At 46.6% G+C, this 19386-nt stretch overlaps 1 protein-coding gene across 2 annotated transcripts in view; it reads right to left on the minus strand.

The window, feature by feature from the left end:
- SGCA (sarcoglycan alpha) overlaps positions 1-19386 on the minus strand; it is a 217538-nt gene that overhangs the window by 18525 nt on the left and 179627 nt on the right. For both annotated transcript variants that reach the window (XM_069634360.1, XM_069634359.1), the window contains exons 7-9: positions 11676-11887; positions 6854-6880; positions 3530-3715 (exon numbers count right to left, since the gene is read on the minus strand). In XM_069634360.1, the coding sequence (XP_069490461.1) occupies positions 3530-3715; positions 6854-6880; positions 11676-11887 (425 nt within the window). The remainder of the gene's footprint in view (positions 1-3529; positions 3716-6853; positions 6881-11675; positions 11888-19386) is intronic.

The raw sequence follows: 19386 nt of genomic DNA on the forward strand, positions 1-19386 counted from the left end.
CCACCCTGCCCACGATATAGGGAAACGATTTAAAGCTGACAGATTCCCCCACCTTTTGGTTGCAAATGGTTCACTACTACTTACATAGAAAGCCTCTGTTAAAAATTCAGAAAGCCAGCTGTATTTCAGGACCCCAGCACTCTGCCATAGGACCCAGTCAGTTTTTGGGCCTTCCCAGAAATAGACAACACCACCCAGATGCACTCTCAGCAATCTCCTCTGGTGTTTCCTTGCAGCTGCCAGATGAAAAGTTTCAGCAGCTCTATTCATGGTAATTTCAACAGCTCTGTCCCTTCCTCATAGTGCATCCCACGTTATATAGCTGCAATGATGCCATCAAGTTTACAATCTTACAGAAGTACCCTGCAAGAGTTCTCGCAAATCGGATTGGACAGTCACCCTTCTCTCTCTCCTCCCAACTCTGACCTATCTCTAAGAATTGGCTAAGAAGTCTGGAGCAGACATATGGTAGCTTCTGTTTGCAATCCCCATTTGTCCTCATGTCAAATTTTTGGCAAAAACGAGTTATGTGGCAAAACATAATTGTACTAATAACTGCCATAATATATTATTATGAATTCAAATAATCAGGGGGAATTTAATAGAACAACAGCCAGGTCCACGCCATGTTGCATGGTCGTGTGGCAATTCTGTGCAGTTTTTACAAAAAGCAGAATTGTTAGGAACAAGCAATTTATTATCCATATTCCTAATTTCACGCTCCACCTGTTCACCAACTCTTACATTCTGGACATTTGCAGCCCAGCCAGGAACCTAGTTTAACTGGCTATTACAGTTCCATAAATCCCAGATGGATGAACTTTATATCACCAAAATCGCCTGGAAATTATCTAAAAAATTACACATAAATAAAGAAACTCAGATTTATGGTTGCTGAGAAAAATGCCTAAATGATAATAGTCATTGTAATGAAAAGGAAACTTCATATTTGCAAATATGAGCTTCCCTTCGTCCATGCCATTTGCCACTCTAGGCCAGCCTGTAACCAGAGTTTTTATTAGCCTCTTTTTGTTTGGAGTTTGCTGTTTGAAGTTGGAGTTCCAACCTCCCTTAACTGTAGCCCCTGTCTTCACACCTCCTTCTTACATTCTGGTCATACATCAGCAAAAAAGGTTGGCCTGCATACAACTGCCTTTAGAGACAGCAAGTCTAAAGGACACTTGGTTTTCACGTCTTTCAGGTAGGCCACATTTTATTGTTGTTTTGAACCACTAGGATGCGCGTTAGGCTTTCCGTACATTGTGCAGATCTGCTGGTGGATTCCCTTGTGGATGGTAAGGATGGCAGTGATGTGCCAGACACCAGTGCTGGCTCCCTTTATTGGGTGCAACGTGAGTTCGCAGGCTCAGGATTGCTTTCTAGGAGCAGTAGCTTACAGGGCAACATAGTCAAGAGTGGATGTCCACACAATGCTCATCCTTCCTGATCTTCGTAGATCCCTCTGCTGGCCTCTGGTCATTTATTCGAGGGGTCCCAGTTCTTGCACAGCCCAGTCTACTTTCAAGGTGTGGTCTCCCCTACCGAGGAGGCAAGGAGAACCACATCAACTGCCCCGCTTCCCGGTGGAAGCTGTTTCAATGAATGTGCCAGTGGTTCTGCAAAGCTTTGCTGTCCGATTTGTCTTATCACTCACCCTACAAATTCTGCAGTGCGTCACTTCCGCATTAGTGCTTTTCCAGGTCTTCTCAGTGGAGCTTCTCCAGAAGACTTCCTCAAAGGACTCTTGCCAAGCCTCCAATGCGTAACCAGGGTCGGGCTAAAATGGCAGTCACAGGCCCCAATCCAAAGGGTGCATTCATTTAAACACAATGGATTCTAGCCAACCAGTGCCAGGACTTATCATTGTGACCTGACCAGGCTACTCCGATGCACAGGGGTGTAGATTCCAACTGAAAAACAGGATGGAAACCAGCACTCCCCATTGTGCAACAGGGACAACTCTGTAACAGGCAGGCCTGTGCCATGCCCATAGATGGTCACATCCGTGTCTGCATGCAGCCTCCGTGGTAAGCAACGTAGTCAGCTGAAGGCACCGGAATTTTTAGAGGTGCGGCCAATAGGAATCACACCTACCGCAGCCATGGCTGAATGCACCCCCGAAACCTGCAAACACGGCCTTCAACCAGGTACGCTCACAGAGCCAGTCAGGCACGATTGCTCATCTGGGGAAACTGGGTACCCCTTCTTCAGACTCACACAGTAGGCTCTAGTCAAATGGGGTCTGCATGCTATAAATCAGGTCCCAGAGTCATTTACCAGGGTGAAAAAAAGGGAATGTGTTGGGGTCTGCTATGTCATAGCATAGGACTTTCTGTCTCAGAAGGGCGATATGTAAAGTAGTAGGGTTCTTCAAGCAGGACACTGGAGCCACGGGTGGGGGAAGTGACCTATTTACTGAAGGTTAAGTTACAGGTCTCCAAGCCACAAGTCTCAGGTAAGAACCATAGGTTAGGGGAACTTGGAGACATCCACCGGCACCCTCTCACACAGCAGTTCACTCTCCAGCGGACATAAGTGGAACACTCACAGGGAAACACACCTCAACATTCCCCCACTCACATCCCACAGGCAGCTCACGTGCTCACAGCATAACATGGGGAAAAGCGGCACATCGGAACAAGGCACCCGGCTGATCATATGCAGTGCTTTAGTTAAGCCCTCGATGGATGTTTCTCATACCAAAAATGTATAGCAGCAAGAAATCAAAGACTTAGGATGCAGATGTGTTTTTATTTTCCACGAACAGCGCCCAGTTCCTTTCCAGCTCTCCTGGGGGACACTTTACCTTCTGCACTGCTCTCAGACTTGAACAACAGAAGGCAAGACCGTTTCTAGCCGTCTAGCCGCATCTAGATGAGATTGTGAAGGCCAACAAGGGCCTCAATTAGGCAAAACTGTGAATGTTAGCATGCTAAAGGTCAGGTAACTCACTAACCAACATAAGCTCAAACTCTGCATACTTATCTTACTCAAAAAACTCACACAACCATCTCTCGCACAACAAACCGCACGCACTTCACAACACTGCAACAACACATAAGCCGGAGAAACAGCACACGCGGACTGACAGCGATCCAATACCCACACCTAAGCTCAGCACCCGGTGTACACTGAGTTGAAGCTGCCAACAGAACACCACTCCTCTCACTATCCTACTCCTTCTTCACCTTACTAACCCATGTCACCTATTGTTTACAGATCCACCAGAGCGCCTGGGGACCAATTCCGTTGGTGACGGTGCACGGTACAAATACCTTTAACATTTAACAGTTTTATCTCACAATTGACTTCCACTTTGTTGTCATGGAAATCTTGTAGCCCCAAAATTGTGCACGCGGAAGTTTGGCTTTCGAAAATATGGACTGACCTCCACATTTTTAGGCTTGGAATTATATGATTTTCTCTCCCAAAAAGTGAACTGAATCACTGGTCATGTCACCATATACTACTTCCCCCCTCTCACCCCCTTTGAGCCACCAGACCCCGGTCGGGCAGAGGGAATACTCACTTTTGCGCCAGGATGAGCGGGACCCGTGCGCTGTCGCGGTGCTGCGGCATGGGGGAGGGCCTCTCCCCCGTGCGCACGTTGAACATGGGCAGTGTGGAGAGGGGGCGGGGCACGTCCCTGCCGCGGGACATCTCACGCAGCTCCTCTGTGTTGGCGTGGATTGTCTGGTGGTGCAGCATCTGGATACTGAGAGGGAGAGGGAATGGGGAGAGAAGAAAGACCCTGAGAAACAAGAACATGTGAGACAGGAGAGAGGTATCGACAAAGTACAAACAAGGGAGGCTCGAAATATAGAGAGTAGTGAGACATCGAAGAGAGAGCCAGAGGAGCAACTGGAAGGGAGAGGGAAGAGAGGGAAAGAGACAGCGAAAGGGAGGACAGAGGAAAGGGTTATAGAGGGGCAGAGATAGAACGTGCAGAGAGAACAGAAATATAAGGGTTTTTCGAGAGGGAGACAGACGGCGAGAGAGAAACGTGTATTTGTCTGCAAGCCAGAGACAGAAGGGATGAACATGAGGAGGGGCGAACACACTCGAAGTACACTAAAGCACAAACAGTATGAAATCATATATGCACAAAGCATGGAAGTGCACGTGCAGATGGCGTGGAATCATGAAAGTGCAAGTACGGAAGCACGTTTGCACAATATGTGAAAGCACAGAGAATGAAATCACATATACAAAAAGCGTGGATGTGAACATGCAGCGAGTATGCAAGTGCATATGCAGAGAGCATGAAAGTCCTTATGCATATAGTGTGAAATCAATCAAGAACAGACATTGGAAGTGTATGTGCACAAGACCAGAAAGGGCATATACAGAGATCATGGAAGTGCATATGCTGAGATTATGGAATCCCATATGCAGAGATTATGGCAGATCCTATGCGTATAGTGTGGAAGTATGCAAGCAGAGAAATGTGAAGTATATTTGCACAAAGCATGAAAGTACATATGCACAGAGAATGGAAATCCATACGTAGATAGTGTGAAAGCACAAAAGCACAGAATAACGAAGCACATTTGCACAATGCATGAACGTGCACATGTCGAGCCATTAGAAGTACACATGCACAGACCATGGAAGTCCTTATGCATATCGTGTGGAAGCATTCAAGCACAAACATTGCAAGGATATTTGCACAAGATCAGAAAGTGCATATACAGTGCAGTGATCACGGAAGTGCACGTGCTAAGATTGTGGAAGACCCCAAGCGTATACTGTGGAAGTATTCAAGGACAGAAATGGGGGAAATGTTTGCACAAGGCATGAAAGTGCATCTGCAGAGATCACAGAAGTGCATCTGCAGCAATCAGGGAATACCTGCATGGGGCATAAAAGGGCATAATCAACGGGCACAGCAGAGCACATTTCGAGAGCAATGGTGTGTAAATGTAAAGACCACGGCAATATGTTGATATGCCCAGCGCAAAGACGCGCAGGCACAGTGCGCATAGCATGAAGTGCTTTGGTCCATAGTATCAAGGCCTCGTGTATTTCCCTCGGGGTATTCAGTTTACAGCAGGTTTCCTAGGTGCATGTTTTGCCCCCCCAGCCCCCATTTGTGTGTTCTGTTGTGTTTATATAAAACGTGTTGTGTCCCCTTCGAAGCCTACCCCTTTTCTAATTCAAACCCAATTTTCCTATATATAACAAGCGGCGAGTTGGCCGCGGAACGCGTGAACGCCTCAGCAAATTATTTGTTGCACTTGGGAGGACCCATGTATTTTGGTCGTTTGAATTTTAAAGGATTACCATGTGTTTGGTGAAGATTACAATTTTCCCTGTTAAAAAATAAAGGAAGGTTATTTTGGAAAACGAAGTGTGGACTTGGACGTAAACATTTTTTCCAATTTGGATTTGATTGGTGCCTTACCAACACTGTGGAGAGTGCAGCTCAAACTTTCTGGCATGAGAATGGCAGCATTTTGAACATATATATATATATATATATATTTATTTTACTGTGCTTTTTTAAATGTTGCCCCATATGTGTTACTTTGACTCCAACTATTGGTATGCATAGCGGTGCATGGGAAATCTGATGAACGCGCGCGTGTCTTAGGCATGTGCTGTCATTCCCTCCTTTTGCCTGTTCCTGCCTTGAGGAATTGAGGAAAGGGGCAATTTGGGGCACGATTCATGGAATATTTCCCCGGTTTAAAGTGAATTTGCACTGCTGAAAAGTGATTTTGCACTGCCGACACTAACCCTGATTCATGGAACTGTGCAAAGTGTATTTTTGCCGTGCAAAGTCCGAGTAACGTCATTTTGTACTGCAAAAATGACTATGCGCTGACTTCGCCCGGACTTTGCCTGTCAGGGTTTGTGTCGGCAGTGCAAAGTCACTTTTCAGAAGTGCAAATTCGCTTTGAACTGGGCAAACATTCCATGAATCGGGCCCTTGGTCTGTACCCGAGTTGCAGATGGATGCCTCCTGCAGCACTGTAATGGAAAGAGTCCTAGATATCCAGGCTTGACAGAACAGTGTGTCTTTGTCTCTACCTTGTTTCGCCTTGTTTCGTACGAAGTGTGCGTCTCTCTGTATTAAGTCCTTCAATTATTGTTAGCCCTTGTGATCAAGTGAACTTTATTGCTGCACTTTAGTTAGGGCATAAAGTGCATTGGGGTGTCTGAGGCTACACCTGATATAGGACATCCGCGGCCCACTGGCTTTGGCAATGATTGTTTCAGTTACTTGGATGTGTCCCCCATTATATATATACACCAATATAAGTGTCTACTGAAAAAACCGTGAAAGGAATGTCTCCGTATCAAAGGGCATGCACTGCATGTACAATGGGGTGTACCACTATAGTGGGTAACTAATTGGGGGTGGTATTGGGGTCAAAGAGCAATTAGCATTAGAACAAATATCCACAGTGCAAAAAGAATCTTCTTTCAATGCCTTCTTGGCACCCGGGCAATGTGTGCCCGTATCTGAGTCCTATGGCCTGGTGCATTTTCTTTTTTTTTTTGCAGCAGGCAATATTTGCCCTAGTGCTTTGGTTGAAATTGATTGAAAGAATAGGCTTTTTTTACTGGTGGGTCATTTTTGCTCTAGTGCAAAATGCACTTGCGCTGGTGCAACGTGTCTGTAATTTGAGGCTCTTTGAACCCCCTAGGGTGACTTGTGGGTGTATGAAAGAACGCCACCATAACAGAGTGAGCACAGCATGCAAATGCAAGCATAATGCAAGTTGCCTCCACACATGACAAAAGACCTCTGAGAGGAAGACCGCACATGCAACAGAAGAACTCCTGATCGCACACCCCAGACGGAGACACCACACGCTGCCCGTTAGAGACAGAGCAAAGGACTTACTCGGGGGTCTTGGCGTCCCGTTTATCTCTGTGAAAAGAAAGGAGAGAAAGGGAAGGGGAGAGAAGAAGACAGAGATGCCCGACTGGTTAGGAGGTGTTGGAGCGTGGAGTCTTGGCGCGGGCCCCAAGCGACATAGCATAATAGTGTCATATCATGAAGCCTACGCCCGGGCGCGTTGCTAGGGCTGGAAAAGATCCGGGGCTGTGCTAATGTCCAGACTGGCGGGACTCGGGCCAGCTAGCCTTTTGCTTGTAGCCAGTGCTTTAAGTGGGGTAAGAAATTGAGGGGGGCCCCTCGTTTGGGGGCGTGGCTTTCATTGTGGGCGTGGCCTACACGTGCACAAATCATAGTAAGGTGCGCAAACAAATATATACATGTATGCGCACTACTATGGTGTGTGTACTTTTCAAGCCATCTTTTATAAATGTAGCAATGTTACATATTTCTATGTTTATAAAAGGTGGCTTGAAAATTACACAAACCATAATAAATTACGCACACTTGTGTGCTTACCTTACTATGGTTTGTGTACTTTTCAAGCCACCTTTTATAAACATAGATATTTGTAACATGTTTCTATGTTTCTAAAAGATGGCTTGACACGTAAACAATTCAAGGCATCTTTTATAAAGCATTGATGACGGACAAAACAAACCGCAAGGTGGCTTTGTCCGTCGACAAAGCTTTATAAAAGATGCCTTGAATTGTGCACGTTTCAAGCCGTCTTTTATGAACATAGAAATATTTCTAAGTTTATAAAAGATGGCTTGAAACGTACACAATTCAAGGCATCTTTTATAAAGCTTTGCCAACGGAGATAGACGCCTCATGATCAGTGATCTCTGGTCAGAGCAGATAGATCACAGAGCCCGAGGCGCCTTTCACCCTCTACGAACCCGCGGGCCCCGTGATCTAATCTGCATATTAGATCATGGAGCCCGCGAGTTTGCGGAGGGTCAGTGACCTGGCGAGGGCAAACAAAGGGACAGTAACTTCCTCTGATGACCCTGATGAAGGGTCATCAGAGGAAGCTACACTGACAGAAGTGCCCCCAGTCTCAGCGTCGCTGTGGCTGGCTGGCACTTCTGTCAGCTTGCCCGACATAATAGCGGGCGCATCTCCCATCGCGGCTGCGGCCGGATAATGCGTCCCGCCAATGTTGTGTGCCCACTTTTTCGAAACTGCCGGGGCCCGGCCCCGGCAGACCCTGGTCCACTTAAAGCACTGCTTGTAGCCCCTGCGTTTCTATCCGGGGCTACAACCTAAAGATCTGGGGCTATAGCACCCCCAGTACCCCCCAGGACCCCCTAATGATGCCTCAGCCTCCAGGGAGAGGCTGCTTGCTCTCTTGCACCACATTCAAACATGACCTTGGACATGGCCATGTCAGCTCATAATGTGCGAGGCAAGGGGAAGTGACGCATGCCCTTCCTGCCGTGTGTTTCTGACGCAGAGTTCTAATAAAGAATTAGAGGGCCAATATCGCACACTTCCTGGGAGCAAAAAGTGAGGGCAGTCGTTTCTCATTCATTTGACAGCCCTGGACGCCATGCTGGTGGAAAAAGAGCCAGAGGCTGCAATGGAAAGTGGCGTGTTTTTTTCCACCAGCATGGCGTCCAGAGCTGACACCGTTTCTGGTGGAAAGTTGGCGCACTAGTTCTTTATTAGAACTCTGTGGTTTCTGTCCACGACCCTCTTGCTCCTGGTATCCCATTACCCCAAGGATCACACCTGAGTGTGAATCGTGGTGAGGTCGCCTGCGCAACCACTAGGGGCTGTTTCTAGCTCAGGAAGGGGGCGGGGGTAATCAGGAGGCTTCTCTGATCAGTGTCAAAGCTAATGCGGGCGAGTTACTTGCCACTCCGTTTTATGAAAATCAAGCACATCCTCCCTGAACCAGACTTCAGGACCTTCGTCCATGTGCTGTGGCATCTTGTATCTGACAAAGTTTACTTCCCTGTCAATTAAGCGATTTTTCCCTTCTCCTTATTTTATACAAAGATTATATTTTTTAATAAAAAATATAGCGTGTGGACATTCCCTCACTGGGCATAAATGAAAGTGTGCACTGGACTTGTTAACCCGCCCACGGCACCTCCTGAGAGTTGGGCCTGGGCCGCCCTGTCCCGTCTGCCACATGGAGAGCCTGGTGAAATTGAGCAAACCACTAGCAGTACCTGAGTCGGGAAGATGTCCCTGAGGTCCCTGACCCTAGGTCTAAAGGAGAAATCTCCCAAACATACCCACGCCTAAGGCAGGCGGAGACAGAGCCTAGTGTAGCATGCCCTTTGGATCTTAAGTAACACGACCTTGTTCAGAATTGGGAGGGAGACTTGTGTGGCCTAATTCCAGGCGCACAGGACCAGGTTATAGGAAAAGAATTGAGCTGCTAACCTGCTACCAGCTGGTGATATCTGTCACCTTACTTAGTGTAGTTCGTGACTTTTGTCGAGTCAGAGGCCACTTAAGCGTTGCCAATTTTGGCAGTGGTCAGTGGTGCAACGAGCATTGGGCACATCAGGGCTGAGCCCCCCTGCTTACCTGAAATTCTGGACTATGTTGACTTGGCCTGGCTGTTCTAGAGAGCCGTGGCGGGACAGAACAGGACAATCGACCATGCACGATGCCTGCGGATGCCCAGTTAAAAGGCCCGGGAATTACTAATGCGAAGCATTTCATGATTAGATCCTGCATTCTTATGCATACATTTTAGGCAATTTAAAATCCTGATGGGTGGTTAGTACTTGCATGTCAGGGGAGTGATTGGAAGGATGGGGTGGGGGGGGGCGGCAGGAGACAGCTGATTCTCACAGCAGTCCTTAAGTGTGGGGTTTCAGGCGTGAAGGAGAGCGTTAACTGCTTAACTGCTTGTAACATTGACACTGTACTAGAATAGTCTCATTAGAATGTGTAAAGAAGTTAGATACCCCAACACAGGTAAGATTTCCCCTCCACCACAGTCTCTGAAGTTAGTGTCTCCCCCAACATCTGAAGGTTTAGCTCCCCCGAAATGTTAGCCTCTGCGCTCTCGTGGAAGTAGGAGCAGCATTCAGGGGCTTTTCATATTTCTGAAGACGAGAACAAGCAAAATTACGCCTCTGGTCCCTGTCGCCGGGTTCCAGCCGTCGTCTGCCACTGGGAAAGGGTCCGTGTATCTCTGCAGGCATGCGTGGGTGGGGCCAAGGACAGGCGCAAAACCTTTGCTTGTCAAAGTTGCATATCTTGCCAGCAGATGGCGCAAGGAGCTCATCATTTATTAATCGAGAATATCCGCAAATATTAAAGCTGGCGCTGTGGAAACTCGTGCAATTTGCACCACGCTCGTAGCTCCTGAGCGTTTCATCGAGCGTTTTTTTTTTTTTGGCAACCGCATTTACTCTAGGCAATAAAACTGCGTTATATATTTTAGAGACTCCTGCTCTGTTCATCAATGGAGCTGTTGTTGGTTAATGGCTTTTGTATACTGGGCAGATTCATTTCAGGAGTGCCAGTGCATCCTGGCCGAGGTGATTCACTGAGAAACCGAACACGACGGGTGCTGTGTCGGTGGTACTGTATTTACGTTTCCAGCTATTTCCCAAGTAACTCTGTAACTAGCAATGGCCACCATTTATAAAAACGGTGCGCGAATAAGATGTTTCTGTGTTTTATACGGGACCCGCTTAATCTTTTCAAAGTTGTTAAGACGTTCCTGTATTTTTTTTCTGTCTGTGATTGGTCCATTCATGGTCACGAGCCATGGCTATATTATCGCTGGTCCCTTTTTTATGTTTGCTATCCCACAGTTGTATTCTGCATCACCTCCTATGCATGGCTCTCTGGTTAGATAGTTCTTCGTGCAGGAGGGGTCCTCCTGGAAGGAACTGGCCTGCTTACAGGGGCGAGCAGTAGGGGTGGGCACCATAACACTGAAGGTATTTGATAAAAATGGTTTACAAGTCTGGATTATTTACTAAAGTTTTAAATTCATTATTTAGCTTTCAATATATTTTGTGAGAGTAGTTTATAGGTTTCACGAAGACACACAACCTTTAAAAAATGTACAGAAATTTATGTAGTAAAGAGTTAAAAAAACTAGCACTTTACAAAAAAATTCCTAAATTGTTTTAATAATGTATGGCTTTTATTTGGGTGATTTTTTATGGGGAGTGAGCTTTTCATGCTACAAAAATATTTACAAAAATGTTCCAATGGCATGGTCACATATTAGGAGTGGAATGCTTTTCCACTGAGAATTGCTGCAACACAGAAATTGGGATACGTGGCTACCACTAGTTTGTCATCTGCCTGGTTATTCCTTAACAGATACGGCATCAGGGCCTTTCAATCTTCTCAGTTGAAGTAGGCCCCAAGCCTCAGTGGGGCCCCCTAGCAGTTGCTCCCATGTTGACAGTCTTATGACACAGCAGTACTCCTGTAATACAGGACATTAAACAGTCTGAGCATAAGCTGCCTTTGCGGGTACCCTTAGTCCGCCACCCCCCTCTCAAGGGCCTCTTGTACTACCCACAGATTTCTTATCAACTTGTCTCCTTTTGACACTGCTTTCATCTACATTTGCACCCTACTGTCAAAGAGAGGTTATTAGCTTTTAAGGGGGCATTTCTTTTTTCAGCTCCTCGCTGTCTGCCTGTTCCGTCAGTATTTGCAGCTATTAACCCCCTCACTGCATTCTTTTTACTCCATTATAATGAAAGCAATCCAGGGGTGCCTCTGACTGTTTTGCCAGTTGTAGGGAGTGGGGCCTCCAGACATCATGTTAAAATGGGCCTCCCATGACACATCTTCATCCAGCCCTGCACCCCAAGGAGTCCCGACTTACACGCCCTCTCTGCGGCAGCACATGATGTAGGAGAGGATTAGGGTGAGGAGCAGGGCTAGCAGCAGCGGTAGAAGAATGGTGAGCAGGTAATCAGAGATGAACTCCCCCCCTTCGGGGGACTCTGAGGGTGGGTCGAACTCACTGCCAGCCTCCATCACTCCGTCCCCTGGAGTAGGGGGCTCCTGCGTGGCCATGGCGCCCGTGAGATTAATCTAGAAACAAAGCAGATCCAGAGCATCAGGGGCGTTCATTGGATGGTGTCTTTTTTAATGATTAAATATGTCCCATTCTAACAATAGACTATGACATTCATACGGTCTTACAAAAATATAAGCTACAATTCTTCGTGATGTCTTGAAAGAATATATTATTTGAGTTGTTATAAACACATAGTTGACAAAATGACTAATATTTAATATGCCTTCCTACTGTTCAGCGAGCATTCATTCTGCACACACCTGGTCTGACCGTTTACACGGTGCATCTGGGAACGTGCCTCGTGTGAGGGATGTGCTGATAACAGTGAAAAGTGGTGCGAGCACTTCACCTTTGATGACCTTTACAATGGAGGAGGGGAGAATGAGAGCGTCGTATTTGCAGATAGTGGGTTTGAAGGCTGCCAGAGTGTTGATCAGGTCGTCTGAACTTAAAGTAATTGTCGTGGATTCGCCCCATCATGATATGTGGCGGCTGGTATGGGTGGGGTGGGGTGTCTGTGGCATGTTTGGAGCAGTGAATGTGTTGACTTATCTTGTCTGTGAAGAAGCTGTTGATGATGGCGTTTGTTTCTCTGGAACATGTCTTTTCTGTAGATGGCTGTCCATGAGTTCCTGTGTGTACCAATGTGTGGGAAGTGGCCCTGTAAGATTTTGCCCAAATTAATGTATGGACCTTTGTGCACAAGTCCTTGTTGGTGATAAGAGAACATGGGCCAAATTCTCATAAAAGAGTGCAAATGAAAGAAGCATTGATCGCGCGCTCCTTTCAAGTATGCTATTTGCTGAAATGCTCAGGTCACCTTATTCTTAAAGGTGACCTGAGTATTTCAGGAGGGACTGGACAGTGGCGCAAACATGTGCTGTCCAACCCCTTGCATATACTAGTGTTGGGAGCGTGCTATCAATGCTGATGTATGACAGGCTCACAGAAACCATGTGTTTGCTGGGAGTGCATTTCAGTGAGATGGGCTGTTAAAGGGCCCATCTCAGTGAAATGACAGAGAAAATAAAAAAGCATTTCAATGCCGGTTTGATGGAGGGAAATGCTGGTGCGGCAGCAGCGATGGAAACTGTGGCTGTCACACTTCAAAAACAAATCATGATAGGGTCAGAAAGGACCCTGGCATGATTTGCGCCTACTCGTGGGCCTGTTTTGAACAGGCGCAACGGGAAGCCACTCATTTCTGCAGATTTAACGATTTAAAAGTGCAAAAGGTTTGTGAGGAATTCGACCACCCGCACAGTAGGTGTGTGTTAGCCTGGGTTCTTTTTAATTTTAAAAGAAATGGAATGATGGTAGATCAGCCTTTGTGAAATGTCTGGGGCTAATCTGAACATATTTTCCTATACTCACCGCATGACGCACACACATAGATCTGTGTACTCTTGGTGGCACAATCATGCGGGAAAGTGTGTCCCAACAAGACAAACTGCGTGTTTTACCAGTGGGAAAAGTCACTGTGGGCTGTCTCATTCGATGGCTACTGAGAACGGATCACCCCTGAGAAGGTGTGTATAACTAACACCTAATGTGGTGTCCTTCCGCTAGCTCTCTCCAAAGGGGGGAGCCATCCATCTGCCTTGATTAATAACACTTAGTAATATGTTCTCGTATCAGATCTCTGATCTGCAGGAGCTACTACACACTGTGCTAGACACTACGCATTTGTGTAGAATTCACATATTTTATTCTTTATCGCATGTATCAAATTTATAATAGCAATTTCTAAATATACATAACATATACAAAAACAGTGAATTAAGCAAACTAGAAGTCAAAATCAAGTGAAGGAAGGATAGAAGCAAGGAAGAATTGCACTTCAGAGCAAATATAGCTAATCTCCAAAACAAAGCAGTATTATAACAAAACCAAAAGCAGTTTGCATAAAGGCTGCCTGACTCGTACAGTATATTCTGACCAGGACCTAATTTGTACACAGCAACTCTCTCATTATATCTGTATAAATCATTCATATGAGGTTGAGAGATTATCCTATTGCTTAAGCGAATTAAAGTACATTGAGAAACCAGTTGTTATGGACAAAGTATTTTAGGATTCTGCTGTTTGGTAGGTCTCGATGTTAATTGAATGAACTCAGGGTGCTGTCCCCGCCTATCTTATTTAGTTGGAATATAACAGCTCGGATTACACCATGTCATCTCTGAAGGGGGATGGCAAAACCTTCCCTCTGCCATGGCCAGCCTAATTAACTATAAAAGCCTCTATGGGTCTGTCCTGTTCTTTTGTTGAGCCCTGTCGAATGGTGGCAGTGATTAACATAATCAGCATACTAACAGAGAATACTTCAAATAGGCCCACATAGGGCATGGCTGCAGAGGTTATCAAAGGAGATAGGAAACCCCAACAACCTTTAATATGCACTGTGTCAACTTGAAATCAGCTCCTGCCCTTAGTATCAATGGACCGTTATAGGTAATTGTTATGAAGCACAGTCCAAGCAGATTTATGTTGTTTCTCTATAAGTTTACTCAGATTCATAGTTACAGTTACATGACACTGAGACATCTGGAATAAGACATAGATCACCGGCACCCATCACCCAGGGAGGGAGGGACCAACTGATACTGTTACAGAACACTCAACACAGCATTCTCACACTCATACATCAACATTCCAGTTGACACTGGCATGACATCACTAAGCAACATGACCAGCTTCAGCAGAGTCAGACAAGCACATCATAACAGTAATGTCTGGGACTGCGTATTAACAGCAGACATCCCCAGAGGGGGACCCCATTCAGAAGGCACGAGTATGTGGATTGATAGAGACAGAAAGTTACATACGTTCAACCCTTTATCTATTCTGTTGCATAGCACTCTGTTTATGACCTCATACATACAGGAGATTGTTGGCGGGGGCCCAGGATTGGTTCATTGAGGTAGGCTTAGCCTACACCAATCACTGTTGCCCATTTAGCTTTAACAGAGGGCTCAGTCCCTCTTTTAGCAGATCATCTGAAGACTTCTCAAGGAGTAGCAAGAGGGACTCAGCATTGGACCCTGGCTGAAGGTATAGTCTGCCTTACATCTTCTGCAGTGAAGGAAGGCCAGGACCTTGAAGCAGGAAGCAAGATTCCTCCCCTAAACATCTCACAGGGAACAGAGGGAGATACTGAATCCAGAGGACCCTCCTGCAGCTCCAGAACCAGTACCCAGTCAGCACACAGCATGCCCTGCTAGGCTCTGCAGCAAGCATCCTAGGTGGGAAGTGCCAGAGAGTCTCTGCACCAAACCAAGGACAAGGGAGCTGCCTGCAACGCTCTCCTCAGCTTTGGGCCGTCTGCCTTAAATGACGACACGAGCCCAGTGAAGAAGCTATGGGGGTGCCTCAACAAGCATCTACCCATGTCCGCCTTAGAGGACATTTTCCTGCGAGTCGAGCCCCTCGAGCTGCAACCGACTGCACCGCTGACTGTTGTTACGCTGCAGTCACTAAAGTTGTCTGAGATGCCTCGACCAGTGCTTGGGAACCACTGAACAGCACTAAGACAACGGTTCCTGACCCAGAGTCACCGTGTAGGCTAGCCTGCAGCTGTCCGCTCAGCCCCGCTCGCCAAACTGCCTGCCGCCTGTTACCCGCAGCTGTCTCCCATCTTGAACTCTGTCGCAGAAGTTGCAAAGGGCCCTGAAACTGACTTTACACTGTCGAGCACCAAGAACCTCTACAAGCACAAGGTACACTGTGGTTCTGTCCCCCTAGTCTTTCTCCGAAGACCCTTAGTGACATTTTATGACCCATTGCTGCCTTTGTGTTGAAACCATGTATCCTTGAACTATTGAGATTCATTACTATACCGACTACCCTCCTGTCAGTATCCTGAGTGCACCCCTTTTCCTTCTTTGAAACTTTCTGTCCTCTGCATTCCTTTACAGGGTGGGTTGTATGTTTTAGTGTGCTATAACTGTCTGTTGTGATGATAATGAAGTTGATAATCGTATACAAACTTGAATGGGCAGTCCCTTTTCTCATTGGGTAAGAATTGTATTTTCGCTGTGTTGCAATTAACAAATGATCCACGACCCTTTGGAGATAAGCCTGTTGTTCCGTCCACGTTACCAAAATTGGACAAGGAGGTTTATAGTTTTTATAATTAACCTGTGTTTCCAATCTGTTCGGATCCCTTCTGGTGTATTAGAGGTGTGTTGCTCGTTGATGGTTAAGAAACCAATATTCATCCCTGGACCAGTGATACTCTGGATATTGTTTTGTCACAACCGTACTATAGGTTTGGCGGTAAGGTGGAGTATTTTCCTCCAGTAAAATGCTGGAAGATGCCAACAAACAGCAAAGTTAGTGGATATCCGCCAAAATAACCATGGAGGCTTATGGACTCCAAAAAGAGGACTTATACCACCCTACCACCATTTGTAATCCCTCAGTAAATTCGGGGGGGGGGTCAAGTGGCAGTAATGGTAATTGTGTTTGTGTTATTTTGTCATATTGACCACCAAAATACCACCAAACCTATAATGAGGCCCTATAATAGCTAGCTTGTTTAATCCACTGGCGTAGGGTGTTTAAGAAGAATCTGGAGGAATGTGCTTGGAGAGGATTTGTATACAAGAGGATCATTCAGAGGAGGAGGAGAGTTGTTTGACGCAGGTGGTTGGAAGTTTGAGGGAGAGAGTTGTTTTGGAGCAGAAAGAGGATTCTCATCAGAGAAGAGTTGCATTGGAAGAGATGGGTTGTCATCAGTGAGGAGTTGTTTAGGAGGAGTATGAATGCATCCAGTGAGAAGTGTCCTGGAGGTTCGGAGGAGAAAACTACAGCAGACGAGAAAACTGATTCTCTCGACAAGAGTGTTGAGGAGGGCAGATCAAGCAAGATGTTCCCTTATCTGGAGGTAGGGGCGGAGGAGAACCATCTGGCTAGCGGGAGACATTGTTTCGTGGCCTGAGATACAGGGAGAAAAGGAGACATCCCGACTAGAAAATAAAATCACGGAGGTTCCAGCGGACAACGGTGCTCCAGGGCAGCTTCTCGGGGTGGTTGGAAGAGCGGGATGTTACAGCTTCACCAAGAGGCAGCGAGGCTACGATAGAGGGTGCAAGGATAGGACCGCTCCGAAGGACCAGAAGCCTGCTGCCGTACTTGTAATGAGGCCCTATATCTGAGTGTGTGAGTATGGTGCCCAACAATTCCTATAAATGAACAGTGATTAGAAGCCCTCTTTGCCCTGCGAGGCTGGTGGGCTAAATACTATTCCTGAATGAAGCTACTTTGAATATTCCTTGAAAGGGCTAAAGGGAATGGTGATTGGAGGGTAGAATTCCGCAGACACACAGGTTTGTGTCAGACTATGGGCCTCATTACGACCCTGGCGGTACGGGGTAAACGGCGCCGTACCGCCTCATTATGAGGTCCCCTCGCGGGACCCAGGAAGCAACGCCTGGTCAAACCAGGCGTGCTTACCGGGTCCCGCGAGGGGAAGAGGGAGCAAACAACGGGCCAACTCGCAATGGCCCGTTGTTTGCTCCCTCTCCCATTCCCATTCAGCCCTATGGGGGCTGAAATGGGAACGGGGAAGGACCGGGTCCTTGGAGGGAGGAATTACTGTGCCTTCCGAACTCGGAATGGCCCAGTAATTCCTCATTCTGAGGACCCGGACCCGGACGCGATTTCGGCAGCAGCCATGCCGCCAATAGCGGCATGGCTACCGCCGAGGTCGTAATGAGGCCCTATCTCTTTCATTTCTCCCTGGCAAATAAAGTGTCATTTTAAAGCTACTGTTTTGTTTTGTAATGTATTGTAATTTAAAATAAGAAAGAAATTAAGGTGATTACTTTAAGTGAACACCTGAGACTAATAAGTGAGTGACTCGTATATTCCTTTACTATGTTGATTGCTGTGAGAGTGTAACATACCAGAAGCACCTCACCGTTTGTTTTCTAACATTTCCAAATGCAAACCAATTGAAGATGCCACTGTAATTCTTGCCTATGCTCTCTAGCAAGGCTAGAGTTAGTCAGGGTATTATTCAGAAAACACGCCCACCTGTTGATTGAAAGGTGTGTGTTTGCATGGAATAAGCAATGCAAACTAAATCCTGCATTTATTCCTGCTTATTAGAAAGATAAACCCAGGACAAAAGCATTATTTAGTTTTGCTGTTTATTCTGTGTGTCTTTGTCAACAGTGTTTCAGGTACATATATCCCTTGTATTAAGTGTGGGGTGCCACCTGTAAATGACCCTTTGCTGTATCTCAGACAATGGGAATTAATGTCACAATACACCTTGTGTCTTGTTCCAGAGCCTGAGGGTGAGAGTTTGGTGTGTGAGGCCACTACACCGAGGTTCCCTATGTCTGTAGATATGACCTGCAATGATCAATTGCGTGAATATTGTTTGGGGTTGGGTGGTTAAAGTCCACTCAGTTGAAGTTGCCACAGCACTGCAGACAGATTTTGACACAAGGTGGAATATTGATAGCACAGTTTCCCCAGTTTTTTTGACAGACGTTGAAGAAGAGGAACATCAAAGGCAGTTGTGACTGGTGGGTCACTGATGATGGACAGCAAGACTAAGGGTGTGTTAGATTACAGAGGATGGGAGCAGGTTTGCAATGTCTTTTTATTTGTTTTCTTATTTTCGTATAGCTTTCTTTGGGGGCGTCGTTGCACTGTACCTCATGAAAGGACTCAACTTACAGTGAGTGTCAGAATACTCATGGTCATGCAAGGTGCAAGATGAGGGATACAGGAGGTGCAACTCCTCCATGACCGTTCCACCTCCTTATGCAGCCCAAGTTCCTCACACTGTCTACCTATATTCCTCAATCTCCTCACATGGTCTACCTATCACCCATAGGTTCCTCACCCTGTCTATCTATATGCCTCAAGTTCCCCCCACTGTCTACCTATTTGCCTTCTGTCCCTCAGACTGTTTACCTATATGCCTCAAGCTCCTCACACTGTCTGCCTATGTTCCTCAATCACCTCACATGGTCTACTTATCACCCATAGGTTCCTCACCCTGTCTATCTATATGCCTCAAGCTCCTCACACTGTCTGCCTATGTTCCTCAAGCACCTCACACTGTCGATCTATGAGCCAGAAGCTCCTCATTCTGTCAACCTATGTGCCTCAAGCTCTTTATGCAGTCTACCTATGTGCCTCACGCTCCTCATGCTGCCTACCCATGTGCCTCAAGCTCCTCATGCTGCCTACCTATGTGCCTCAAGCTCCCCGTGCTGCCTACGCGCCTCACACTGTCTATCTATATGCCTCAAGTTCCCCCCACTGTCTACCTATTTGCCTTCAGTCCCTCAGACTGTTTACCTATATGCCTCAAGCTCCTCACACTGTCTGCCTATATGCCTCAAGCTCCTCACACTGTCTGCCTATGTGCCTCAAGCACCTCACCCTGTCTATCTATATGCCCCAGGCTCATCACACTGTCTACCTATATGCCTCAAGCTCCTCACACTGTCTACCTATGTGCCTCATGCTCCTCATGCTGCCTACCTAT

This window comes from Ambystoma mexicanum, chromosome 13, assembly GCF_040938575.1.
Source record: "Ambystoma mexicanum isolate Mex_15411 chromosome 13, UKY_AmexF1_1, whole genome shotgun sequence".
NCBI classification, from domain to species: domain Eukaryota; kingdom Metazoa; phylum Chordata; class Amphibia; order Caudata; family Ambystomatidae; genus Ambystoma; species Ambystoma mexicanum.